Consider the following 26152-nt stretch of genomic DNA (forward strand, 5'->3'; position numbering starts at 1 on the left):
CCCTGCTTTGGCCGTTCTGCTTTCTGTCTCCAGGGAGGCCTGGAGCCCCAGGATCTGGGCACTGACCCTCGGGCATGTTGAGCCCTACTTAGGACTTGCTTATTCATTCCAGCACAAATGAAACCACAGACCTGTCCCCTGGAATCACCTCTCAGTTGACCTGTTGTGTCATTCTGGGTGATGACCCCAGTGAGAAATGGTTTGAGACATATTGGGTAGACCATCTGTGGTCGGGTGCTGTGTAGCCCCATTTGTGGACAGCCAGGGGCCCATTTCAGGATTATTCCCAGGGATTTTCTGTGGCCCTGGCTGGGAGATCCTGGGTCTGTGTTTGGGAAGATCTGCTCGTCCTGAGATGAGGTGCCTGAGGCCCAGGCTGGAGCCCCCCCAGCCCTCATCCAGCTGGGTGCATGCTTGCTTGACTTCCTCAGAGGGTGACATTTTGTCATGGTCTAAGTTCGTTCCTTTGTCCCTCCCATTGTCAAACTTTTAGCTCAGTATCCCGAGCTTGTCTCTCACAAGCCTTTCCCCACCTCCATTCCTGCCCCCACAACCAGAGTGACAAGAAGTACAGGTGGGCAAGGTCAGCAGGAAGACCTGGACTTTTCACTCCCTCCCAGGCCCCTCCTCCTGGCTTGCTGGTGTTAGTCAAGTCACGTAACTCCTTGGGCCTGATTTATTTATTTGAAAATATCAAGTGCCTGATAATGCCAGGCACTCTGCAAGGGGTGAATGAGATACAGCCCTGCTTTCAAGGAGCTCATGGTCTGTGAAGAGAAGAAAAGGAACCAGACAGGGCCAGGGTAGCGTGGCAGTGCTAAGTGGAGTGCATGCAGCCTGGGGTGCCCTGAGCTAGGGATGGAGAGTTAGGCGCAGCCCTAAGTGGAGTCCTGAGGGACATGGACTTAACCAGGTTTTAGGGGGTGAGACCTGGGGGTGAGAGACTGTGAGCAGGCAAATGTGGGAAGGTGTTCCATAGGACTGGCATGTGCCACCTGATAGGGATGAGGCCATTTTGGGACAATGGAGATCAGAGCCACAGGGGCCTTCTTAATGCTGAGGACCCGGCTGAGCTTTTAGTTTTAAGCTGAGAACAACTGTGATCAGATTAATGCTCTGCAAACCTCAGTTGCCAGGAAGGTAAGAGGTGAGGCATGTGAGTTGGAATCTGGCCTGTAGGGAGGAGCTGTTTTCACCTGACGAGACACGATGTCAGCCTCAGTTTCCTCAGCCCAGAAGGGTGGTTGTGAGGACTCAGTAAGAAGTTGGGTAGGGAAAACTTTTGTGAATTGAAAGGTACCCCACAGATGATAATTGCCGTCAGATCTGGCTTTGATCTTACTTTGTGACCTCCCAGACACCGAGACTGAGGGCCAGTGATTCCCCTATTTTTTTTGCCTCTTTACAGCTAGAGGGTGGAGCTCTGTTTCCCCACCATCTCCTCCTACACATGTCCATTCAGACCTGTGAGCTGGCAGGCTGCACCAGCCCTGTCTGGCTCCACAGGCCAGCCATCAGCTCCTTCTGCTGCCTGGAGTCCCGTGGCTGGGCAGGGGGGCTGCACTGCTGCTAATAGAGGTGGCCGCGTGAGTCCCCCGAGTGCGGGCGGGCTGGCGGGGGTCGGCTTCTCCAATGGAAGTGAGAGACACGGGGAGCCAGGGCTTGCCTGGGGTGAGAGCACCTGCTTCTCCAGGAAGCCGCAGCCCAGGGGCAGTGTTGGCCGCGGCTGCTGGCCTGAGCCCCACAGCTTCCAGACGCAGAGTTAGCCGCCTCTGCTTGCTAATGTCTCATACGCTTGTTCTGCCTTTTGCCAGCAACCCTCCCTCTTCCAGGCTAAGTGCCAGCTGGAAGCACTGCCTCAGCAGGGCGTTAGTGCTGGTGAACTGTCAGCACGGGTCCACAGCAGACTCGTGGCGTGTGGGTGCAGACCCTTCCCACCAGCATCCTTGGCTGAGAGGGGTTGAGGGGGCAAGGGGAGAGCCTGGATTTGGGCCTCAGAGAGGCAGATGGGCACTGCAGCCTCAATGCCTCACTTCCTTCCCTGTGACCCTGGCAAGGCCCTTAGCCTCTGAGGATGTTTTTGGTCATCTCTTAAGTGGAGCTTAGAAGCCCAGGGTGTTGTGGAGATTCAATAATACGTTTTTTGGTACAGGGCCTGGCCCAGGATAGATACTCAGAGGTTGGTTTCCTGTCTATCTTCTCTCCCTCCCCGTAATGTAGTGTGACCTGACCATTTCACTCCACTTCTGATCTACCCCTCTGTGTCCCTGGCTACTCAGTGCCAGGGTTGGGGGTGGGGGGCCACAGCCTACTCCCAGAGAGCCAGCCCTGTGCTCGGTCTGGGGCCACAGAGCTGGAGCACATGCCGCCCTATTTGGTGGGGAAGCCAATGGGAAGTGACTTCACTTCAGGGGTCACATCACTGAGTGTGGGCGAGGGAGGACTCCAGGCGCAGGGGATGGAGATGATGCCTCTAGAGAGATAAGTAGGAGCCCTTTGTGGGAAGGGTCACTCCAGTCCAGGCTGGGCGCGGGCAGAGGCAACACGGACAGCTGCAGTGTACATGGGAGTGGGCTGTGTGCAGGGCTGCCGGGGCCTGTGGGTGTGGTGCAGGCCAGAGGGGCACGTGGACGCCTCCCAAGGGGCAGGTAGAGGGTGCGGGTGCGTGTGTTTTAAAGATCCCTCCGGGCTGGGAGGATGAGGGAGGTCTTCCAGCAAGAGGTGGCACTGGAAGGGAGGGAAGGAGGCTGAGCTGGAAGTGTGAGCAGGCGTTGGGCAGGGCCTGGTGGTTGGTGGCGGGAGAAAGGCTGCGGGGCCCAGCTGCATTCAGGGAGGGCAGCTGTAAGGAAGGGGCTGCTCTTCAGGTCTCTGAAAGCACAGAGGGACCGAGCAGGGGCTGCGGAAGCCACCGTTGCGTGTAATAAACTGTGAGGAAAATTTGGTTGAGGGAAGGGGAAGTGACTCACACAGGTCACACAGCCAGTAGCTCGCCCGTGCTATTTCCACTGCCCCTTGCCCAACGTGCCCTGCCCCGATCGGGCACAGGGGCCCTGCATCTGCCACTACTGCTGTTAGCTGCATCCCAGGGCCTCTGGGAAACCCTTCTAAGCCCACATGGAAAGCCTCAGAAGAGGTTGTCTCAGCCAGCCTGCAACCAGCTGTGGGCTTCCCTCTGAAAGGGCCAAGGAGCCTCTGGGCCAGCCTGGTGCCCGCGAGATGACCTTCCCTGGGGGCGGCAGGACACCCGCCAGGACTAGTGGCCTTCGGCTCCAGACAGATGAGGGCAGCACCCAGAGCTCTTCCCCCCACCCCACCGCCCTCCCGAATGCTGCATTAGGAAATTCTCGCAGCAAAGCTGAGAGGGAGCACCGAGTGCCCGCGTGCCTCTTACCTGGACTCTGCCGTCTGCGTCTTCCTCCTCTCCTGTGATCACACATTTCCATTCCTCAGTCCATCTTATTTTTTACTCCTATTTGAAAGTGAAGTGCAGATAGAAGTACATTTCCTACTAAATGTTTCATCATGTCTATCATTAACCAGAGCTTAATACTTATACTTTTCTTACGTGAAATTTATATACAGTGAAAAACACAGATCTTAATATGTACATTTCCTGAAGCCTTTTTTCACTCAGGAAAATATTTTTGAGGTTCATCCATGTTGCATATAAAAACAGTTCATTGATTTTTAAATAAACTTTTAAATTTTGGAGTAATTTTAGATAGTACAGAGCATTCCTATATGCCTCACACCCAGTTCCCACATTGTTAACATCTTATGTTGCTGTGGTATGTTTGTCAAAACCAAGAAATTGACCATGATACTTTTACTATTAAGTAAACACCAGACTTAGTGGATGTCACCGTTTTCCCTGCAGTGTCATCTTTTTCTTCTGGGCTTTAGTCCAGGGCACCGTGTCACATTCAGTCATCATCTCTCCCCTTGTCCTCTGCTCACTTTCTCAGTCTTTCCCAACTTCTCATGACCTGGACGGGCTGTCTTGTAGGGTGTCCTCTCTTGGGTTTATCTGATACTTTTCTCACTGTGAGGCCGGGTTTGAGGTTTTGGGGATGCAGTCCATGTGAGCCACATGGCTGCATGCTGATGTTACCGTTCATCATTTGGTTAAGATAGTGTTTGCCACGTTCCTCCACACGAAGTTACTATTTTCTCTTTCTCTGCTCTGGTCTTCGGGAGTGAGTCACCACGTCTACTCAGCTTCCAGGGTAAGACTTTAAACTCCACCTCCTGGAAAGGGGAGTTGTTTTTTTTTTTTTACAAGAAGAAAGAAAATTTATTTTAGAGACATTTACTCTATAGCTATTCTGAATATAATAAAAATGAACATAAAATGTTTTAAACTTGTTGGTAATTCCCATATTACTGTCATATCTTTTATCTGAATGAGATAATATTCAATTGTACAGACCCATTATTGTGCCACATAGACTGTAGGTGCCCAGTGATCCATAGGTGTTCATGGCCACTCGTGCAGAAATGAAATATTTAACTACAAAAATATCTTGTATTTGGGAAGCTATTTGCTAACATCTCTTCCTCTGATATTTGGAGAACATACAAAGTGATTTATGCACAGAAACTTGAAGGAAGTGCTCCCATAGTGACTTTCAGAATATTTTGAGAATACTGCTAATACTACATATATATATATATTTTTTGGTATCATTAATTTACAATTACATGAAGAATATTATGTTTACTAGGTTCCCTCCTTCACCAAGTCCCCCCCACATACCCTGGAAGGGGGAATTTTTACATATGTTATTTGAAATTGATTTTTCTGAAAGGATTCCAAAAGGAATTCTCCCTCATTTATGTATGTACTCAATCATTGACGGGCTGATTGTTTGTAATTGGATTTTAATTTTTATCAGTGTAATACATATATATAATTTACAAAGTTACAGCTTATAAGGAAAAAGAATAGTTTTCTCAGGTCTTATTTATTCTGATACTTAACAACATGCTTGTTATTTTTTTTCCATTTTATATAAAACTATCAAATTACCAATATTGGACCATTTTTTTAATCTACAAAAATCGTAATTTCATATGGTTCAACCTAATACCTAGTATTTTCACTTCCTATTACTTGTCCAGCTGATTGTTGGCTGGAGTTGGCTCGTTTTGTTTTGTGGTGAATTGTAACTTGCACTTGCCTCTCATGTGGCCTGGCTTGGGGATCAGCCCCCACCAGCTCAGCCCTGGTTCCAGGCTCTCCCTAGACCAGGGGCACCTTGGGCCTGGGTGAGAAAGGGGCTTCCTTTGCTGTGATAACTGCACAGCCCCCTGCAGGCTGCTGTGGGCACGGCATTGGGGGATCCCGGAGCTCATTTGCTCTAGGACCCTCAGCAGCCCGTTCTCTGCCCTTTGGTGGACTGCCCCCAGGTGCACTGCCTTGCAGAGTCGTGGCCACTAGTCCAGCTCTCCCATCATAGCCTTAGGCCAACTACTGAACCTTTTGCATTTCAGTTTTCTCATCTGTAAGATGGGGACCATCAGCCTTTCAGACAGGTTCCTGTGGCAGTAGGATGGCAGGTCCTCGTCCTGAGGCTGGCACTGGTGTTGGTCCTTCAGACCCCTACATGCTGTCCTTCCTGCCCACCGTGAGAGACCCTGCCTAGGATAGGGGTCTCTGAGGGTCAAAGACCAAGATCCCAGACTCAGGTCAACCTCTGCACTGCTCTAACACCCTAGCCAGGTGCTCCCGCTGCTCTGGGCCTCCGTCTCCCCATCTGTGCAGAGAGGTGGTTGGCACTGATAGTCTGAGAGGCCCGCCCTAGGTGCCTGAAAGCCGGTGGGGTCTATAGTGGTAGAGTCTCTCCCCTCAGCCCTCTTTCCATGGGGCTTGGCCGTGCCCCTCCTGCTACAGGCACCCGGGGTCTTGGGAAGAATGGGGTTGTAAAACGGCGGGTCCTGCGTACAGGGACCTTGTTCCTCTCTGGGCCTCAGCGTGCGGAACAGTGGGCTGAGCTTCTAGGACCCTTTTGATTGTGGCCCAAATGGCTTGTCATAGATAACATGGTGGCAGAGCCACTTAAGGAGCCCAAGTCCGGGGAGGAGCCGTGGGCATCAGGCAGTCACACAGAGGAGTGTAAGTGGGTGAGTTTGTGCTACTCGAATGGAGGTAAATGGGGCCAAGACCCAATCTGGGGCATAAGGAAGGGCTTCTCTGAGGAAGGGAGCTTTCTTGAGGCCTCCAGGGTGAGCAGTGTTTACTAGATGAAAGGGAGAAAACATTCCAGGCAAAGGGAGCAGTGAAGATCCTGCGGTAGGAGGGAAAAGACCCGTGTGGTTGGAGCTGAGTGAGGTGGGCCTCAAAGCTCCAGGGAGTTTGATCTTCACCCTAAGAGTCATAGGAAGCCTTTAGATGACTTTAAGCTGGGAAATAACATGACTGTATGTTTTTGAAAAGCAACCTGCTCGGGAAAATGAACTGGGGAGGTTTGAGATCAGGGAGCCCAGCAAGGAGACGGCTGCTGTTGGGATGACAGCGGCTTTGTCTAGGTGGTCGCTATACAGGTGGATAGAAGTGGGTGGAGTTGTTTAGAAGACAGAACTAACAGGACTCGGTGGCTTTATGTCCAGAGGTGTTAGGTAATTGTGGCCTGAGCATCCTGGATGGAAGATGGGGGTAGGGGAGGCATGGGTTCCCTGTGGGAGAAGCAGGGTTGACATGGGGCTCAGCCTGTGGGCATCCAGGAGGAAAGGTGAAGGGGCCTCTGGGATGGAGGCATCGACCACAGTAGGAGCAGGAAGGGCAGCACAGCAACTTCTGAGGTGCCAGCAAAATGTTGCAGGGTTAAGCATAAGCCCTGAGGTGGGGGGTCCCTCAGCAGGGTCTCCCCAGCACCTGCCTAGTGCCTCAGGGACCCAAGGTTCAGGGGGAGGTACCGCGAAGCGTCTCACACTCTCTCTCCCCTCCAGATCCTCCTCATCTCGGATTACTTCTATGCCTTCCTGCGGCGGGAGTACTACCTCACACATGGTCTCTACTTGACTGCCAAGGACGGCACAGAGGCCATGCTTGTGCTCAAGTAGGCCTGGCTGGGCACAGGCTGCACGGACCTCGGGGGTGGAGGGGCCAGAAGCTGGACCAAACCCTCTAGCCAGAAGTGCCAGCAGAAGAGTCCTCAGGCAAAGGGGGTTGAGTCCAAGTCATGAGTCCCTGGCACCAGAGGAGAGCCATGGCTGGCAGCAAGGCCTGTGGGAAGCAGCCAGGAGCACCTCCACTCGGACTCCCACTTTTGCCTCTGCATGCCAAGGAGCCCCCTTCCGGGCTGGAAAGGGGAAGAAGCAAGTGAGCAGGGTTTGTTAGGGTGTGATTATTACTTAATAAATGTTTTTTGTTATGAAGAAGTCTCCCCAAGGCCCACGCTGCCCTCCTGGAAGCAGGGACTGGGCCCCTAATACCACCATGCCACACGACACCCCAGCGCTGGTTTCCAGGATAAGCCCTAAGTCCACAGAACGTGTCTGTGCACTGGTGAGCTGGGAATGGCATGGGCCAGCCCCTCCAGCAGCACCCCCCCAACTCCCCAAGCAGCTGGAGGCAAAGGGCCAGGCAGGCCTGAGCAATCTTTATTCTGCTGAGGGCAATAACCACAGGTCCATACACCATATCAAGACCAGGTGAGCCAGGGGCCAGTCCTTCGGGGGCAGGTCCAGGCAGGAGGCAGGCAGCGCCTCAGATGAGGGAGGGGCAGATGGGCAGGGGCCTAAAAAAAAACACACACACACACACAGAGTAGGGGTGCTGGGAGCTAATCCCCACCCTTCCCCATCCCTGTCGGCACCCAGAGGGTCAGCCCTAAAATGACTGGCCCAGGATCCATCCAGGGGCAGAGGAGGGGTGGTGAGCGCCCCCTGGCGAGGGGGTGGCATCCCTGCCCAGCCCACCAGAAGCAGAAGCAGCTCAGTTCAGGAGCCAGGAGTTCCCTGGGCCGAGCCTGATAGGGCCCCCCACTCCCAGGCCAGCACCCCCTACTGCTGGCTCAGAAGCCGAAGGTTTCCTGCGAGGCGTAGACCATGTAGAGAAAGCCGTCCTCGTCCTTCTCCTGCTCGTATATGTCAGCGATGGGTGTGGACACGCTCACCATGCTGTGCTGGTTCACCAGCAGGAAGAAGGCCTGCGTGGGGTTCAGCTGCAGGCGGCGCCTGAGGTGGACAGAGACCACTGTGAGGGGCCTGGCTTCGGGGAGGGGTAGCCCCGATCCTCTCCCCGAAATGATGCCCAGTCTCCGCTTCACACCCGTCCCAGCCCCCCTCTAGAAGCTTTCACCTCTGGTCCAAGTCTGACCCCAGTCCTGACCTTGACCTTTACCAAACGCCACGGAATAGTGATAACAGCAGTTCCCATGCCCCACCCCGCCACCGCTCCTCGGGAGGACCCAAGTGCCCCTCTGCCTGCTGCGGCCCGCGCACCGGATTATCTTGACCAACTCGCTCATATTGACATGATCCGGGACTAGGAACTTGGTCTTGTCCAGCACCGGCAGCTGCTTCTCACCCTTGTAGCGCTCGATGATCACCTGGGAGCCGGGAGGAGCGGGGGGGCGGGGACTGCGTGAGCCCGGGGCGGGGTCCGGGGCGGGGATGGGAGGTGGCGGTGGGACTCACCGGGATCTTGCTGGGGTGCTGGTCGCGGATCTGCTGCACCTCCTTACAGCGGTCGGCTGCGCACAGCGGGGGGTCGGTGAGACAGCCGAGGTCCTCCGGGCGGGCCTGCCCCGCCTGCCCCGCCTCCCCAAAGCCACCGCCCCCAGGGCCGTCAGGCCCCTCGGCCGGGGCACCGAACGCGGCTGGAACGCACAGGCTCCGGCCCAGAACTGAGCCTGCCTCCCAGCCTGGGGGTCCGGCCTGGAGCCTGACGTCACTGGGCTGACGTAGCCTGCGGCAGTCGGGGTCGGTGGCAGCCTTCCCCCCAACCCCCAGGCTCGTAGATCGCCCGCCCGGCCTCACCGAAGCTCCGCCGCTGCTTGAAAGGCCGGTCCGAGGGCATCGCGCCGGCCCGGCGTGGCGCGCAGACCGGGGCTCCGGGGTCCGCGGCTTAGGGATGTGGTTGAGGTTCGGGGGCTCCGCGCCTCGCGCTCAAGGGCTCCGGGGCTCGAGCTGAGCCCAGCGACGGTGGCTCAGGGAGGTAACTCGCCCGGGTGACGTCAGGTCACAACATTCCTTAAAGGGGAGGCCGGCACGCCACTCCCATTGGGCCGACGCAAAGCCCGCCCGCCGGATCAGTGACGCCACGCGTTGAGAGCCTGGATTCCCAGCCGGCGCAGCGAAGGGGCGGGGGCTCTCAGGGCACGTCACAGTCCAGTGACGTCATGGCCTGCGGGGTCGAGGTGGGACTAGTCTCCCCAAGACCCCTGCTGAGGGGGCGGGCTCGCAGCTCCGGCGGCAGGGACGTCGCCGGCCAGCATCCTTCTAGACCCCTTGTTACTCAGTCATCTGACAGCGCGCTCCAGGAGTCTGTCCGGTTCCGGGACGGCACAGGCGCTGGGGAGGGCGGCAGGGAGCCCAAAGGCTTCCTTGCCTTCATGGCTCATGGTTAGAGAAAGAAAAAGGCGGGGTGAAAGACCAGACACTAACAAGGAACACACAGATTTTAAAGGAATTTCTAGAAAATAAGCAACTGAAATTCAAGTCTCAAAGAATAAGGCAGGAAAGCACATTAAAAATGGCAGAAGATAAAATCACTGAACTGGACGATAGACGAGAAGCAATTAACCAGAAACAAGGTGATGGGAAATGTAAAAATGTGACAGAAATAGTAAAGTGAGAAGAAATCACAGGTCCAGCCAGAATTCCAATAGGAGATTAAAGAATGTGGGAGCGGCAGTTCCTGAGGAAGTGCCTCTGAAAGTGATTAAAGACCATGTAAGATCAAGAGCAGGAAAAAAAAAATCAGCATCTAGGCACTTTGTAGTGAATTTGCACAACTCTAAAAAGAAAAAATTAGATGAGGAAAATGGTGAGCAGCTTACCCTGGTAAACATGTAAGTAGATCTAAACAAGCATTTAGTATAGCACACGGATAGTCGTGATTACTTCGTGGAGTATAAAACAAGGAGCATGGGACAAGAGGAGGTAATTGGTCCAAGTGTTTCAGGAAGTCTGATGGATCTGAGGGAAGGAGGATGAAGGCGGAGAGGTGTCCAGGTTTGTAAAGTCAAGTATGTATTTCAACCACTTAAGAGGGTTCTCAAAGCATAGAAAGTCTAACTGCCAATGCAGAAAAAAAAGGTTAGAAGAGGGTTTTAAAATATAATAGAAGGCAGAAAAAGGAAGCAAAGTAAAAAGCTTAGTATATAAATGGTTCAAAACCAGAAGTAGAAAATGTTTTACATTCACCTAAAAGCAGAGATGATCAGAGTGGTCAAGAAAGAAAAACGCAGCTCTGTGCTGCTTACAAGGCATTTAAAAGCTAAGGGCAGAGGAAAAGACAGAAAATGGTATACTAGGAAAGAACTAACCAAAAGATTTATCTATAGCAAAATTAGGCAAAATAGGCTTTAAGGCAAAAGACATTAGAAATAAAGCAGGCTTCCACAAAATGACGAAGTTTTCTGGAAGAAATACAATTCTGAACTTCTATGCTAAAGGTTAAAAAAAGGCTGTAAATGTATAAAGCAAAAGTAACAGGATACAAGGAGAAATTGCCCAGTCCTCCATCATAATGGAGATTTAAGACCTCTTTCAGTAGCTGATAGACCAAACAGCCCCCCCAAAAAAGGATAGGGAAGACTTTAATACTATTAATAATCCTGACCAATGGACCCTGACAGAACCCCTAATGTGATACATTATTTTGAAGCACACAAAAAACAGTTACAAAAATGACCTAACAACTAGGCCCCACAATAAATTTTACAGGCATCAAATAGTTTCATAAAGACCATATTCCCTGACCACAGACAATACCAAGTAAACTCCAAATGTTTGGACATTTAAACATATAAAAAACTTTTTACTCAAAGATGATTATCAATTAGAAATAAAAACTATTTAGATAAATAATGAGAATACATATAAAAACTGGATGGGAGATCAGGGGACAAGTAAAGCAGAATTTAGAAGATTTATAGCTTTATTAGGTATATTAGGTGAGAATACAGAAAATTTATGAGCAGAGAGTATCAAAGAAGTTTTAAAAAGTAACTAGAAACCGAAAGAAAGTGGAAGGAAGATGATAATGAGCAGAAATTAATGAAATAGAAAACAAAAACACTTGTATGGGCCACAAAACAAAGCTAGATCTTTGAAAAGACCAATAAAATTACCATTAATGTGCAGAAGGGCTATAAGTACATGTATGACAGAAATGACAAAAATAGGATTATAATAAACTTTATGCCAGTAAATTTAAAACTTAGATGAAATATGCAATTTTCTAGAAAATGGTAATTTGCCAAGACTAATTCAAAAAGAAATAGGTCGGCTGAGTAGCCATATACCTCAAAAAAACCAGCTAATCCAGGTTGTTTCCCAGGTGAGTCCTCTCAAAATAAAAAACCCAGACCTGCAGCTAACATTGTATTGCATGGTAAAACACTATTCTATGTGGTAAAATGTTAAGCATTATTCCCCTTAAAAGCCAGGAACAAGCTTCTGAATTTTGTCACTGAACAAAATGCAACACTGTATGGAGGTTCCAGCCAGAGCAGGGAGACAGGGAAAAGTAGCAAGACTATCATTCACAGCCAGAGGAATGTGCAAACCCAAAGGAGTGTACATACAATAATAAAAGATTGCTAATAAAGCCCAATAACACATGATACCAAGTTTTAGAGGAATATAAGAAAATGGGGACTCTACACTGCTGAGAGTGTAAGCCATTTCAGCCATGTTGCAGAGCAATTCTGCAAAACTGCCGAAACTGAAGATGGCCGTGGCCTGCAGACCAGTAATTCCACTTGCTGGTGTGCACATGAGTCCAAGTAACAGAGTTAAGCATGCTTACTGAAACATTTTCATAATAGCAAAAAATTGGGACCCACCTAAGTGTCCTATCGAATATCTTGTGTATTCCTGTGCCAGAACACACATAGTGAAAGGAAAGAAGGGGTCAGCAAATTCTCTTTAAAGGCCAGACAGTACTTTGGCTTTGCAGGCCACATGGTCTCTGCCAACTACTCAGTTCTGTTGGAGGGTGAAAGCACCTTTGACATCACAAATGGGCCTGGCTCCGTCACAATAAAACTTTATATGCCAGAACAGATTTGGCCTGAAGGCCCTAGTCTGCCAACTCTTGATCTAGGGCTGTGTGTGTGAAAGTGCAACAGATCTCACAAAGTTGCAGAACTGGTCAGAGATCAGTCAGCTCCCAAAGATCAGCACCTTTAAGAGAAGCCAAAAGAACTAGGTCGGCCATGGCCTTGGGAAAATGGTCACACCTCTCTTGTCAGACCAAGTCTTGGACTGAGGCTGGTGAGGGGGAGGGAGCTCATTCCCCACTTACCTAGCTGCGCATTCTTCCTCTTGCCTAGCTAGTCAGGGGGCCCGACAATCCCTCTGGTTTCTCCCCTCACTGCTTCCTCCTCTCCCCCTTTCCCCCAAATCTGAAGTCCTGGCCTAAGCAGCATCTCTACTTGAAAGTCTAGCAGACATCTCAAGTTTGACCTCCCCCAAATGAACCCATGATCATCCTCTAAAACCTTCTCCAGGTGTCATACTGGGCTCTCTCTGTCATCTTGGACTCCTTTCTTTCCTTCACCCCCCACATCCAATCTATGCCCAAACCCTACTGGCTTCTACATTCAAAATACCTCCAAAATATGACCGGTTCTTACCACTGCCACTCAGGCCACAGCCACCGTCATCTCCCGTCTGACTAGTGCCATTGTCTCCTTGCCTTAGCCTTGCCGACGTCAATCTGGTCTCACTACACTGACAAGAACAAATCTGTCCACACAGGAGCTGGGTCATGCTATTCTTGCACCCCATTCATTCCAAGCAAACATCAGAGGCTGAAATGAACAGTGGTCCACGAGGCCTGTGGATCTGCCGCCTTGCTCCTCTGGCCTCATCTGCCCTTACTCTCCACACATTGGCTTTAGACACATTGCCTCCTTGATATTCCAGGTAGCCCATACATGCTTGTGCCCCAGGGCCTTCTGGTACATACTGTTCTTTTTGCCTTGAACATTCTTCCCCAAGATCTCTGTGTGGCTCACCTCTCATTTCCAAGGTCTCCAGTGAGCCTTCCTGAGTGATCTCATTTAATATTACAGTTCCCACCCAAATCAGTCGCTATCCTCCCTTCCAACATCTTGCTCAATTTTTTGCCAGAGCAGTTATCACCTAATATGCTATGTAATTTTTTCTAAGTGTTTTATTATGAAGTTGCAAGCATACAGAATACTTCAATTGTTCAGTGACCCTGATGTTCCCATCAGTTACATTCTACACTTAACACTTGTAGCATTTGCTTTACCACCATCTGTTCATCTGCCCATCTGCCCATCCGTCCATCCATCTATCTATTTTATCTTTTTGATGCATGTCATAGTAAGCTGCAATCCAACAACTGTTTTTAATAAAAACTCTCAAAGTGGGAATGGAGGGAATGTATGTATCTCAACATAAGGGTCATACATGTCAAACCCACATCTAACATCATTCTCAACAGTGAAAACATGAAAATTTTTCCTCTGTGATCAAGAACAAGAAAAGAATGCCCACTCTCACTGCTTATATTCAACATTTTATTGAAAATCCTAGCCAGAGCAATTAGGCAAGAAAAAGAAGTAAAAGGCATCCAAGTGGGAAAGAATGAAGTAAAATTGTCACTATTTACAGATGACATAATATGACATATAGAAAATCCTAAAGACTCCACCAAAAAACTGAGAATTCAGTAAAGATACAAAAATCAATATAAAAAAATCTGTTGTGTTTCTATCCACTAATAATTAACTATAAGAGAAGAAAACAGTCCCATTTAAAATTGCTCAGAAAGAATAAAATACCTAGAACTAAATTTAATAAAGGAGGTGAAAGACCTGTATGGTGAAAACTAAGACACTGATACAAGAGGTTGAAGACAACAGAAATAAATGGAAAGACATTCCATGTTCATAGACTGGAACAATATTGTTAAGATGTCCATACTACCCAAAGCAATCTGCAGATTCAGTGCACTCCCTATTAAAGTTCCAATGGCATTTTTCACAGAATAGAACAGTCCTAAAATTTGTATGGGACCACAAAAGATCCTGAACAGCCAAAGCAATCTTGAGAAAGAACAAACCTGGAGGCATCATGCATCCTGATTTGAAACTATATTACAGGGCTATAGTAATCAAAACTGTATGATACTGACCTAAAAACATATAGACCAAGGAACAGAATGGAAATCCCAGAAATAAACCCATGCATATATGATCAATTAATGTATGGCAAAGGAGCCAAGAATACACAATGGGGAATAGACAGTCTCTTCAGTGAATGGTGTTTGGAAAACTGGACAGCCACATGCAAAAGAACAAAATGCAGAAGAAAAACTCTCTTACACCATACACAAAAATCAACTCAAATTAAAGACTTGAGTGTAAGACCTGAAACTATAAATCTTCAAGAATACATAGGCAGTAAGCTCCTTGACATCAGTGTGGGCCATAATTTTTTGGATCTGACACCAAAAGGAAAGGCAACAAAAGCAAAAACTAACAAGTGGGACAACATCAAACTAAAAGGCTTCTTTCTACACAGCAAAGGAAACCATCAACAAAAATGAAAGGACAAGCTACCAAATAAGAGAAAACATTTGCGAATCATGTGTTTTGGATACTGACCCCTTGTCAGATATATAGATATATGAAGAACTTATACAACTCAAAGAAAAAAATTTTTTTTAAATGGGCAGAGGCTCTGAATAGACACTCTTTCAAAGAAGACATACAGGTGGCCAACAGGTACCTGGAAAGGTGTTCAACATCCCTCATCAGGGAAATGCAAATCAAAACCACAATGAGATACCACCTCACACCTGTTAGAATGGCTGTAGTCAACAGGAAATAAGTGTTGGTGAGGATGTGGAGAAAAGGGAACCCTTGTGCACTGTTGGTGGGAATGTAAATTGGTGCAGCCACTGTAGAAAACAGTATGGAGGTTCCTCAAAATATTAAAAGTAAAACTACCACAGGATCCAGCAATTCCACTTCTGAGTATTTAACTCAAGGAAATGAAATCTTTATCTTGGGAAGGTATCTGCATCCCCTTGTTCATTGCAGCATTAATTACAATAGCCAAGGTATGGAAACAACTTTAGTATCCTTTGATAGATGAATGGATAAAGAAAATGTTGTGTGTGTATATACAGACAATGGAGTATTATTCAGCCATAAAATGAAGGAAGTCTTGCTATTTGAGACAACATGGATGGACCACGATCTCATAAGTGGAATCTAAAAAAATGAAAGGATCAGCTCAGCTGTCCCTCCACAGAAGAATGGATAACCAAACTGTGGTACAAACTGTGGAGCAACAAAAGAAGCTCATAGATACAGACAACTAGTTGGTGGTTCCTAAAGGTCGGGTGGGTGATGGGTGGGTGGGGAAATGGGTGAAGGGGGTCAAGAGGTACAAACTTCGTTATAAAAGGAGTAAGTCATGGATTTGTAATGTACAGCATGGTGTCTATGGTTAATAATACTGTAGTATATATTTGAAAGTTGCTAACAGTACTTGTTAAAGTTCTCATCACAAGAAAAAAAATTAATTGTATGCTCATATTAACTATATTTACTGTGATTATTTTGTAATATATACACATAAGAAATCATGTTGTACACCTGCAACTAATGCTGTATTTGTTATAGTTCAAAAAAAAGAGGAAGAACAGTAAGTTGTGGACATGAATTCACTTTATTCCCAAGCCCTCATGTTCCTAGCAGTATTTGTTTTGGTTCTTTTTTCTTTTGGAGGGTAAAATTCATGAACTATTAAATGTACAGACTTTAAATGTGTTTGCTGAGTTCTGACAAGTGCCCACACCTGTGTAACTCGAGCTGCTGTCAGATGCAGGACAGGACCACCACTCTTTCAGGCCCCCTCTGGCCCCTTCCCAGTTCATCCCTACCCTCACCTCTGGAGGCAACCACTGTTCTGAGTCGTTCACCATAGATTATTCTGACCTGCTCTAGACCTCCATATAAACAGAATCATATAGTATGTACTCTTTTGTATCTGGCTTCTTTACCTCAACATAAAGGTTCAGGTTCATCCATGTTGTTGCTGACATATTTCTTTATATTGCCAAGTAGATGACATTGCATGAATGTACCACGGTTTGGTTATCCATTCTTCTGTGGAGGGACAGCTGAGCTGTTCCCAGTTTCTGGCAATGGTGAATAAAGTTGCTATGAACATTACTTTAACAGTTTGTATGGATGTATTTTTACTTGGACAAATATCTAGGAATGGAATTGCTCGGTCATGGATGGGGTAGGTGTGTGTTTCGTTTTATAAGAAATTACCAATCTTTTTCCAAAGTAGTGGTTCCACTTAGATTCCTGTCAAAATACACGAGTTTTCCAGCTCTGCATGCTTGTCTGCGCTTGGCTGCCAGTTATAATTCTAGCCATTCCGGTGGGTGTGTAGTGGTGTCTCATTGTGGGTTTAAATTTAGTTTGGTATATCATTTTAAAGCTTCCTTCCTCCTGCTAACACACAAGCCTCTTAAAGGCACCATTTTCTGTATGTTTCATTCCTGCTCAATCCCAGCACCTACACAGAGGGTAGCACACGGTAGGGAGGCAGGAAGCATTCACCAGATGAGGTCCTCTCCTCTGGGCCCCAGGGGGTTCTCTGGGTCATTGCCCATCTGAGGGTCTGCCTCCCCTCTAGACCACGTACAAGGGCTCAGTCTGTGCCAGGCACTGCTGCTGGGCACTCAGGGGGTCCGAGAAGAAACTGACAGCTCCGGGCAGTATCCCACCCCTGGTCAACTCCCCTCCCCACTGCCCCCATTCCTGCTCTTCTGTGGCTTCTGACTGGGACTCCCAAGCCTGGGAAAAGGCACAGAGCTGGCCCATTATGTGAGGGTGGAGCGACCTCTGGCCTGGGTGGCTGCCGATTACTATGGAACTATGGTAGGGCGCTTCGCTGAGCCTCTGTTTTCTTCTTTACACAGTGGATACCACTTACTGAGTAATGGAGCAGGTTCTTTTCCCCTGGAGCCTCAGTTTCTCTGTCTGCATAATGAGACAGTAACAGGACCTGCCTCTGAGGTGGAGGATCAGTGCGTGACCAGGAGGGCCCAGAGACCCGGGGAAACGGCCTGGAATCGGATGGACCAGCTTTGGCACCACGGTGCTGTGGAATCTTATTTAAGCTCACTTGTAAAATGGGCCTCACACTGGGAGGACCCAGGAGGAGCGAGGTCTGAGTAAGGATCGGTTGCTCCTGTTTACAGACTCTAGGTGGAATTTTCCAAATGGAAGGATTAAAACCCACCTGGGGGGGTCCCTAAGCCTTGCCTGGGGCTGTCCCTCTTCACTCCACAGTCTCTCTGCCTCTCCTGGGAAGAGTAGGCCACCAACCCCACCGCCCCCAAGGGGCCTCACTGCACGGTCCCGTCCTCTCCTTCTAGCCACCTCCCTGAATGACAGGGCCAGGGCTGCTCCCCTGCTCCCCTCCTCCCACGTCTTGAGCCCTGGCTCCCCCAGACCCTGGCCCTGAACTGGCCAGTTACCTGGCGGGCCGCCTCCCCTTGGCCTTTGAGCTCTGGCTGCACCTCGGTTCATCCTGCCGTGGCCCTCAGCTCTCCCCAGCCTGCTCGTGGCCTCCTGGGTCAGGGCCAGCTTCACACCTGTCAGTCTGCAACTTGACAGTTACTCCCACTCGCCCTCAGGCCTCATGTCTGGTCCTGCCTCCTGGACAAAGAGCCTCAGAATGTTTAAGCGCCTCCAACTCAACACATCCAAATGAAGCCACTATCTTCCTCAACACCCACGCCTCTAGCTGATCCCCACCTGCCCTGAGGCCCATCACCCCAGCCTGCCCCAGGCCTTGACCGGGCCCCCCACCCTCCCCAGCCCTCCAGTGCTCTCTGCCAGGTCGGCTCTCCCCGGAACTGCTCCCTGCCTGTCCCAGCCCAGAGGGCACTCACCGACACATCTCCTGCCACGCAAGGCCAGGGCGCTTGGACCTGCTTCCTTCCAGTGAGGTGGGATTTCTACTTCCACCTCCCGCTATCAATCACTTGCCTGTCTCCACTTCCTCCTTGCCCTGCACAAACCCCACACCCCACCACAGGAATTACTTCCAGTGCGCTTAACACATTCTGCTGAATTAACCTCGCAAAATCCCAGTCTGGGTTCAGTCCTGTGAGCCTATGACCAGCTGCACCCCTGGCTGCAGAAGTGTTGGCCGCAACAGTGCTCAGCTGGGCCCACAACCCTCTCCTGGGGAGTCTGGGTCTTGCTTTCCAAGTCCGTCCTCTGCGCCCTTGCCCTGCCTCGCCCAGCCGCCCTGTGACTGCCTGAGCCCACCTGCCCCTCATGCCGGTGCATCCCTCCTCACCCTTACGGGCTTTGCCCCTCCAAGACTCCCTCAGTATCTCCCACGAGCAGACAAACATGTTCTGGCCACTCACCCCCGTTCTCCCACCCCACTTCTCTGCTCCCTTTCCAACCCACTGATGTGACCACTTTCTCCTTGAAATCCCTCCCTTGGCTTCTATGGTGGAGAATGCTGACTGGTACCCCAGCAACTGTCATCCTATCCCCCCTTCAAAAAGAACCTTCAGGGTCTTGTAGGGTGGCCATGCATCCAGCCTGATTTCCCCGCTTCCACTGCTGTCAGGAGCAAATAGATGACCACACTGCTGAGGGAGATCACCCCACCTGAGCTGGCGGGCAGCGTGGCGGGCGTCTGCAACAGCAAGCCCTTCAACCAGGCAGAAATCAAGCGCAGGTGGATGATGAGGCACTGCCTGGCACTACTCTAGTCACCTACAAGCCCACGAAGCCCAACAGCCCGGCACTTGGGCCATCCATGCGTAGCCTGCTCCATCAACAAAGTCACAGACTTCTTAAAAAAAAAGTGTACAGTGCTGTATAGGACTTTGGGAAAATCTTAAACGGAAAGGGTACATCCTTCTCTACCTCCATCAGCTGCCTGAAACTTGTGTACGATGGCTGGGGCTCCAGCAGCTATCCTGAATGACAAGGCTACACCCTGGGGATGGTGGAACTCAAAGTTGAACGGAACCTGGGTCCCTGATGACCTTGTGGTCACCATTCCAACCCTGAACTGCCAACTAGCTGCTCTTATCTTAAGGCACTGTTATTTTGGATTTTCTGCAGCCAAACTGAATCTTAATTGAAACAGCTTCTGTTTCAGTTGACTCTCCTGGCCTCCCTCCTCATTCCCTGCTGGCTCCCGCCTTCCAGACCTCCACAGGCAGTGTCACAGATGATACATTCAAAGACTCTCCTCTCTCCTCTCATTCCCTCTTTCACCCTAGTGAATTCACTTAATACCCCTGGGCTTTAATTGTAGGCTTATGGCTCCAAATCCCTATGTCCAGCAGAGACTGGCAGAATTCTGTATTCAGGAGCCTGTTCAACATCTTATTGAGCACATTGATGTCTAACAGCTCAAATTAGGCTATTTCAAAATCATTGATCCCCTCTTCCCCTTCAAAGCTCTCAATTGTCTGCCTCAGAAAATGGTAGCACCTGATTGCTCAAGCAAGCGCCCAGGAGTCCCCTTGAGGTCTCAGTCCCTCATTCCCAGTTCCAAACCCCAAGCTTCCCTTGGGAATGCCCCCCCACCCCATGACCCCAAGCTGCCCCTTTCACCCAAGCCACTATCAGTGCTCACCTGGCTGCCTGGGCTCCTGATTCTCCAGAGAGCCACCCAAATAATGCAGAATATGTGTACAGATTCAAAGGCTAGAGGAGAGGATTAAAGATGGCAGCGTGATGGGTGAGAGAGGCGTCCTCCCCAAACCACATATAATATGAAAATATATTGAATACAACTAATCCTGAAAGAGCAACAGGAAAGAAGGCTGTGCCAGACTGCATACACCTGGAGAAAAGAGCAGACCTTACAGAACAGGGTAACGTACCAAAGCCGTGATCCCAAGCCCTTCCCCCACCCCAGCTCACAAGTGGGAGGAAGAAAAATGGAGCAGGGAGGGGGTGGAGGCCTAGGACTGCTGAGCACCCAGCCCTGGAGATCTGCTCTGGGAACATGAACTTACATTGCATGGTGCTCTGGAGATAAGTGGGATTGGAAAGCTAAGACAGGTGGAATACTTGGAGAGACTGAGATTCCAGCCACTTCTGGAAAACAGGGATCCACATCCAGCCGCTCTAAGACAAAAGAAAGGCGGGCAGTCTGAGAGACTTCCTAACAGGGAGAGGGCTGCTGAAGGGGCAATGACTGCACAGAGCTCTCTGCTCAGGAGAAAGGACAGGTGGACAAAACTGTCTCAGAGCACTCAGCCCAGCAGGTTGGGAACTTTCAGGAGCTTCAGGTGCTCGATCCCCGTGGCTGGCTACACAGCTCCAAGGCACCCAACTGTGATGTGCAGCCTGCTGAGCCTTCCTCCCGCCGCACAGCACCAGCTCACAAACCAGCAGTCCCTGCCCTGGCCACAGGCCAGCCAGAGGGAGGCCCCGCCTACAGCAGATACAAACACAAAATGTAAGAGGCTTACACCTGTGTTCTGGAGCCACTAGTTCTCGCAGTGGAGACAGGCACAGCAGCCAGGAAGCAGGAAACAGCTCTTCCTCCCCCCAGGCACCAGCACTGCTCTGCTGAGATCCCTGACATGGCTCCAGGGGCTGAGCATCTACAGAGTAGAGCTTCTGGGCAATAGAGGGCACCACATATAAATATGAAATGACAAAGGAACCTAGTTCAAATAAAATTCCCACAAACACCAGAAAAAGGGCCAAGTATAACTGTAGTTATCAATCTTTCTGAAATTTTAAAACAAAAATCATAAACATGGGGGTGGAGCCAAGACGGCGGTGTGAGTAGAGCAGCGGAAATCTCCTCTCAAAATCACATATATTTTTGAAAATACAACAAAGACAACTCTTCCTAAAAGAGAGACCAGAAGACACAGGACAACATACAGACCACCACATCCACACCTGTAAGAACCCAGCGGCTCGCGAAGGGGTAAGATACAAGCCACGGACGAATGGGACCCTAGTGCCCCACACACCAGCTCCTGGCGGGAGGAGAGGAGTCACAGTGGGGAGCGAGGAGCCCAGGACTGCTAAATAGCCAGCCCTAGCCATCCGCACCAGACCGCAGACACAGTGCATGCATGGGGTGCTGAAAACTAGGGAAACAGGACAGTAAGGCCTGCGAGCGGGTACCCGCAGCTGGCACCCTGGGGACAAAGAAAAGCGAGTGCTTTTTGGAAGTCTTAAAGGGACAGGGACTCCACAGCCGGATGGCAGCATCCCGGGACACTTAGCCCAGCAGAAGGGAACTCCGGGCACCATAAACCCCTGGATAGCAGGGTAGCTCAGAGGCCCCTCAAGGAGATAAACAGCCTACCGGCCATGTCCCCTCCAACTGCGACTCCACCATATTGAGGCAGCAGCCCGAGGCAGGCCACCCCCACAGCAACAGCGGAGATAAACTCCATAGCAGCCAGGCAAGAATCAGAAGCCCTGTCTGCACACAGCTGCCCAGCACAAGCCACTAGAAGCCACTGTTCTCCCAGGAGAGGAAGGCCACAAACCAACAAGAAGGGACGTTCTCACAGCCGTCACTTGTGCCAGCTCTGCAAACTATCTCTATTGCCATGAAGAGGCAGAATTTGAGGCAGACAAAGATCACAGAGACAACACCTGAGAAGGAGACAGACCTAACCAGTCTTCCTGAAAAATAATTCAAAATAAAAATCATAAGCATGCTAACGGAGATGCAGAGAAATATACAAGAGCTAAGGGATGAAGTCCAGAGGGAGATTACAGCAGTGAAACAAACTCTGGAAGGATTTATAAGCAGAATGGATAAGATGCAAGAGGCCATTGATAGAATAGAAACCAGAGAACAGGAACACATACAAGCTGACAAAGAGAGAGATAAAAGGATCTCCCGGAATGAAACAATATTAAGAGAACTGTGTGACCAATCCAAAAGGAAAAATATCCGCATTATAGGGGTACCAGAAGAAGAGAGAGAAAAACTGGTAGAAAGTGTCTTTGAAGAAATAATTCCTGAAAACTTCCCCAAACTGGGGGAGGAAATAATCGATCAGACCACGGAAGAACACAGAACTCCCAACAGAAAGGACCCAAGGAGGACAACACCAAGACACATAATAATTAAAATGGCAAAGATCAAGGACAAGGACAGAGTTTTAAAGGCACCTAGAGAGAAAAAGGTCACCTACAAAGGAAAACCCATCAGGTTATCATCAGACTTCTCAACAGAAACCTTACAGGCCAGAAGAGAATAGCATGATATGTTTAATGCAATGAAACAGACGTGCCTTGAACCAAGAATACTGTATCCAGCACGATTATCATTTAAATATGAAGGAGGGATTAAACAATTCCCAGACAAGCAAAAGTTGAGGGAATTTGCCTCCCACAAACCACCTCTACAGGGTATTCAAGAGGGACTATTCTAGATGGGAGCACTCCTAAAACTAAACAGATGTCACCACAGAAAACAAATTCACAGCAAAGAAAGCAGACCAACCAAATACTAACAAAAGGCAAAAAATAAAATCAACTACCCACTAAAAGCAGTTAAAGGAAACACGAAAGAGCACAGAATAAAACAATCAACATATAAAGAATGGAGGAGGAGGAAGAAGAAGGGAGAGAAGAAAAGAATCTCCAGACAGTGTATATAACAGATAAATAAGTGAGCTAAGCTATGCAGTAAGATACTACAGAAGCTAACCTTGAACCTTTGGTAACCATGAATCTAAAGCCTGCAATGGCAATAAGAACATATCTTTCAATAGTCACCCTAAATGTAAATGGACTGAATGCACCAATCAAAAGACACAGAGTAATATAATGGACTGAAAAGCAAGACCCATCTATATGCTGCTTACAAGACACTCACCTCAAACCCAAAGACATGCACAGACTAAAATTCAAGGGATGGAAAAACATATTTCATGCAAACAAGAGAGAGAAGAAGGCAGGGGTTGTAATACTAGTATCAGACAAAATAGACTTCAAAACAAAGAAAGTTAGAAGAGATAAAGAAGGACATTACATAATGATAAAGGGCTCAGTCCAACAAGAGGATATAACCATTATAAATATATATGCACCCAACACCGGAGCACCAGCATATGTGAAACAAATACTAACAGAACTAAATGAGGAAATAGAATGCAAAGTTAAACAAACCAATTACGAGCAAAGAAATTGAAGCAGTAATCAAAAAACTACCGAAGAACAAAATCCCTGGGACAGATGGATTTACTTCAGAATTTTATCAGACATACAGAGAAGACATAATACCCATTCTCCTTAAAGTTTTCCAAAAAATAGAAGAGGAGGGAATACTCCCAAGCTCATTCTATGAAGCCAACATCACCCTAATACCAAAACCAGGCAAAGACCCCACCAACAAAGAAAATTACAGACCAATATCCCTGATGAATGTGGATGCAAAAATACACAATAAAATATTGGCAAACCGAATTCAAAAATACATCAAAAGGATCATACACCATGACCAAGTGGGATTCATCCCAGGGATGCAAGGATGGTACAACATTCGAAAATCCATCAACATCATCCACCACATCAACAAAAAGGACAAAAACCACATGATCATCTCCATAGATGCTGAAAAAGCATTCAACAGAATTCAACATCCATTTATGATTAAAAACTCTCAGCAAAATGGGTATAGAGGGCAAGTACCTCAACATAATTGAGGCCATATACAATAAACGCACAGCCAACATCATACTGAACAGCGAGAAGCTGAAAGCTTTTCCTCTGAGATTGGGAACAAGACAGGGATGCCCACTCTCCCCACTGTTATTTAACATAGTACTGGAGGTCCTAGCCATGGCAATTAGACAAAACAAAGAAATACACCCAATCCAAATTGGTAAACAAGAGGTTAAACTGTCACTATTTGCAGATGACACAATATTGTACATAAAAAAACCCTAAAGATGCCACTGCAAAACTACTAGAACTGATATTGGAATACAGCAAAGTTGCAGGATACAAAATTAACACACAGAAATCTCTGGCTTTCCTATACCCTAACAATGAACCAATAGAAAGAGAAATCAGGAAACCAATTCCATCCACAATTGCATCAAAAAGAATAAAATACCTGGGAATAGACCTAACCAAAGAAGTGAAAGATCTATACCCTGAAAATTACAAGATACTCTTAACAGAAATTAAAGAGGACACTAACAAATGGAAACTCATCCCATGCTTTTGGCTAGGAAGAATTAATATCGTCAAAATGGCCATCCTGCCCAAAGCAATATATAGATTTGATGCAATCCCTATAAAATTACCAGCAACATTCTTCAACGAACTGGAACAAATAGTTCAAAAATTCATATGGAACAACCAAAGACCCCAAATAGCCAAAGCAATCCTGAGAAGGAAGAATAAAGTGGGGAGGATCTCACTCCCCAACTTCAAGCTCTACTACAAAGCCATAGTAATCAAGACAATTTGGTACTGGCACAAGAACAGAGCCACAGACCAGTGGAACAGATTAGAGACCCCAGACATTAACCCAAACATATATGCTCAATTAATATACGATAAAGGAGCCATGGACATACAATGGGGAAATGACAGTCTCTTCAACAGATGGTGCTGCCAAAACTGGACAGCTACATGTAAGAGAATGAAACTGGATCACTGTCTAACCCCATACACAAAGTAAATTTGAAATGGATCAAAGACCTGAATGGAAGTCATGAAACCATAAAACTCTTAGAAAAAAACATAGGCAAAAATCTCATGGACATAAACATGAGTGACTTCTTCATGAACACATCTACCTGGGCAAGGGAAACAAAAGCAAAAATGAACAAGTGGGACTACATCAAGCTGAAAAGCTTCTGTACAGCAAAAGACACCATCAATAGAACAAAAAGGTACCCTACAGTATGGGAGAATATCTTTGTAAATGACAGATCCAATAAAGGCTTGACATCCAAAATACATAAAGAGGTCACGCACCTCAATAAACAAAAAGCAAATAATCCAATTAAAATATGGGCAGAGGAACTGAACAGACAGTTCTCCAAAAAGAAATTCAGATGGCCAACAGACACATGAAAAGATGCTCCACATCGCTAGTTATCAGAGAAATGCAAACTAAAACCACAATGAGATATGACCTCACACCAGTAAGGATGGCTACCATCCAAAAGACAAACAACAAATGTTGGTGAGGTTGTGGAGAAAGGGGAACCCTCCTACACTGCTGGTGGGAATGCAAATTAGCTCAACCATGGTGGAAAGCAGTATGGAGGTTCCTCAAAATAGACTTACCATTTGACCCAGGAATTCCACTTCTAGGAATTTACCCTAAGAATGGAGCACTCCGGTTTGAAAAAGACAGATGCACCCCAAAGTTTATTGCAGCACTATTTACAATAGCCAAGAAATGGAAGCAACCTAAGTGTCCATCAGTAGATGAATGGATAAAGAAGATGTGGTACATATACACAAGGGAATATTATTCAGCCATAAGAAAACAAATCCTACCATTTGCAACAACATGGATGGAGATAGAGGGTATTATGCTTAGTGAAATAAGGCAAGTGGAGAAAGACAAATACCAAATGATTTCACTCATCTTTGGAGTATAAGAACAATGGAAAAACTGAAGGAACAAAACAGCAGCAGACTCACAGAACCCAAGAATGGACTAACAGTTACCAAAGGGAAAGAGACTGGGGGGAATGGGAGGGTAGGGAGGGATAAGGGTGGGGAAGAAGAAAGGGGGTATTATGATTAGCATGTACAATGTGGGGGGTGGGAGAAAGGGGAGGGCTTTGCAACACAGAGAAGACAAGTTGTGATTCTACATCTTACTACACTGATGGACAGTGACTGTAATGGGGTTTGTGGGGGGGACTTGGTGTACAGGAGAGCCTAGAAATATAATATTCTTCATGTAATTGTAGATTAAT

General features: G+C 48.1%; 2 protein-coding genes across 3 annotated transcripts in view; one reads left to right on the top strand and one right to left on the bottom strand.

Moving 5' to 3' along the window:
- PIGU (phosphatidylinositol glycan anchor biosynthesis class U) overlaps nucleotides 1-7380 on the top strand; it is a 124171-nt gene extending 116791 nt beyond the window's left edge. For both annotated transcript variants that reach the window (XM_073236695.1, XM_073236697.1), the window contains one exon: nucleotides 6949-7380. In XM_073236695.1, coding sequence (XP_073092796.1) covers nucleotides 6949-7062 — 114 coding nt within the window. In that variant the 3' untranslated portion in view covers nucleotides 7063-7380. The remainder of the gene's footprint in view (nucleotides 1-6948) is intronic.
- Nucleotides 7381-7581: 201 nt separating this feature from the next.
- On the bottom strand, nucleotides 7582-9224 carry MAP1LC3A (microtubule associated protein 1 light chain 3 alpha). Its single transcript, XM_037012795.2, has 4 exons — nucleotides 8983-9224; nucleotides 8641-8696; nucleotides 8446-8552; nucleotides 7582-8178 (listed from the first exon to the last, which is right to left on the bottom strand). Exons 1-4 carry the CDS (start codon nucleotides 9020-9022, stop codon nucleotides 8016-8018), a joined length of 366 nt encoding a protein of 121 aa, XP_036868690.1. The 5' UTR covers nucleotides 9023-9224; the 3' UTR covers nucleotides 7582-8015.
- Between the last annotated feature and the right edge of the window lie 16928 nt (nucleotides 9225-26152).

The sequence above is a fragment of the Manis javanica genome, chromosome 5 (genome assembly GCF_040802235.1).
Source record: "Manis javanica isolate MJ-LG chromosome 5, MJ_LKY, whole genome shotgun sequence".
Taxonomy (NCBI): domain Eukaryota; kingdom Metazoa; phylum Chordata; class Mammalia; order Pholidota; family Manidae; genus Manis; species Manis javanica.

What these genes read in the sequence shown, in the direction of transcription:
- MAP1LC3A (XM_037012795.2), bottom strand. Translation starts at nt 9,022, where the DNA reads ATGCCCTCGGACCGGCCTTTCAAGCAGCGGCGGAGCTTCG. An exon ending in CAAGCAGCGGCGGAGCTTCG is followed by an intron (nt 8,697 to 8,982) that starts GTGAGGCCGGGC and finishes CGCTGTGCGCAG; the next exon opens with CCGACCGCTGTAAGGAGGTG. An exon ending in AGCACCCCAGCAAGATCCCG is followed by an intron (nt 8,553 to 8,640) that starts GTGAGTCCCACC and finishes CCCGGCTCCCAG; the next exon opens with GTGATCATCGAGCGCTACAA.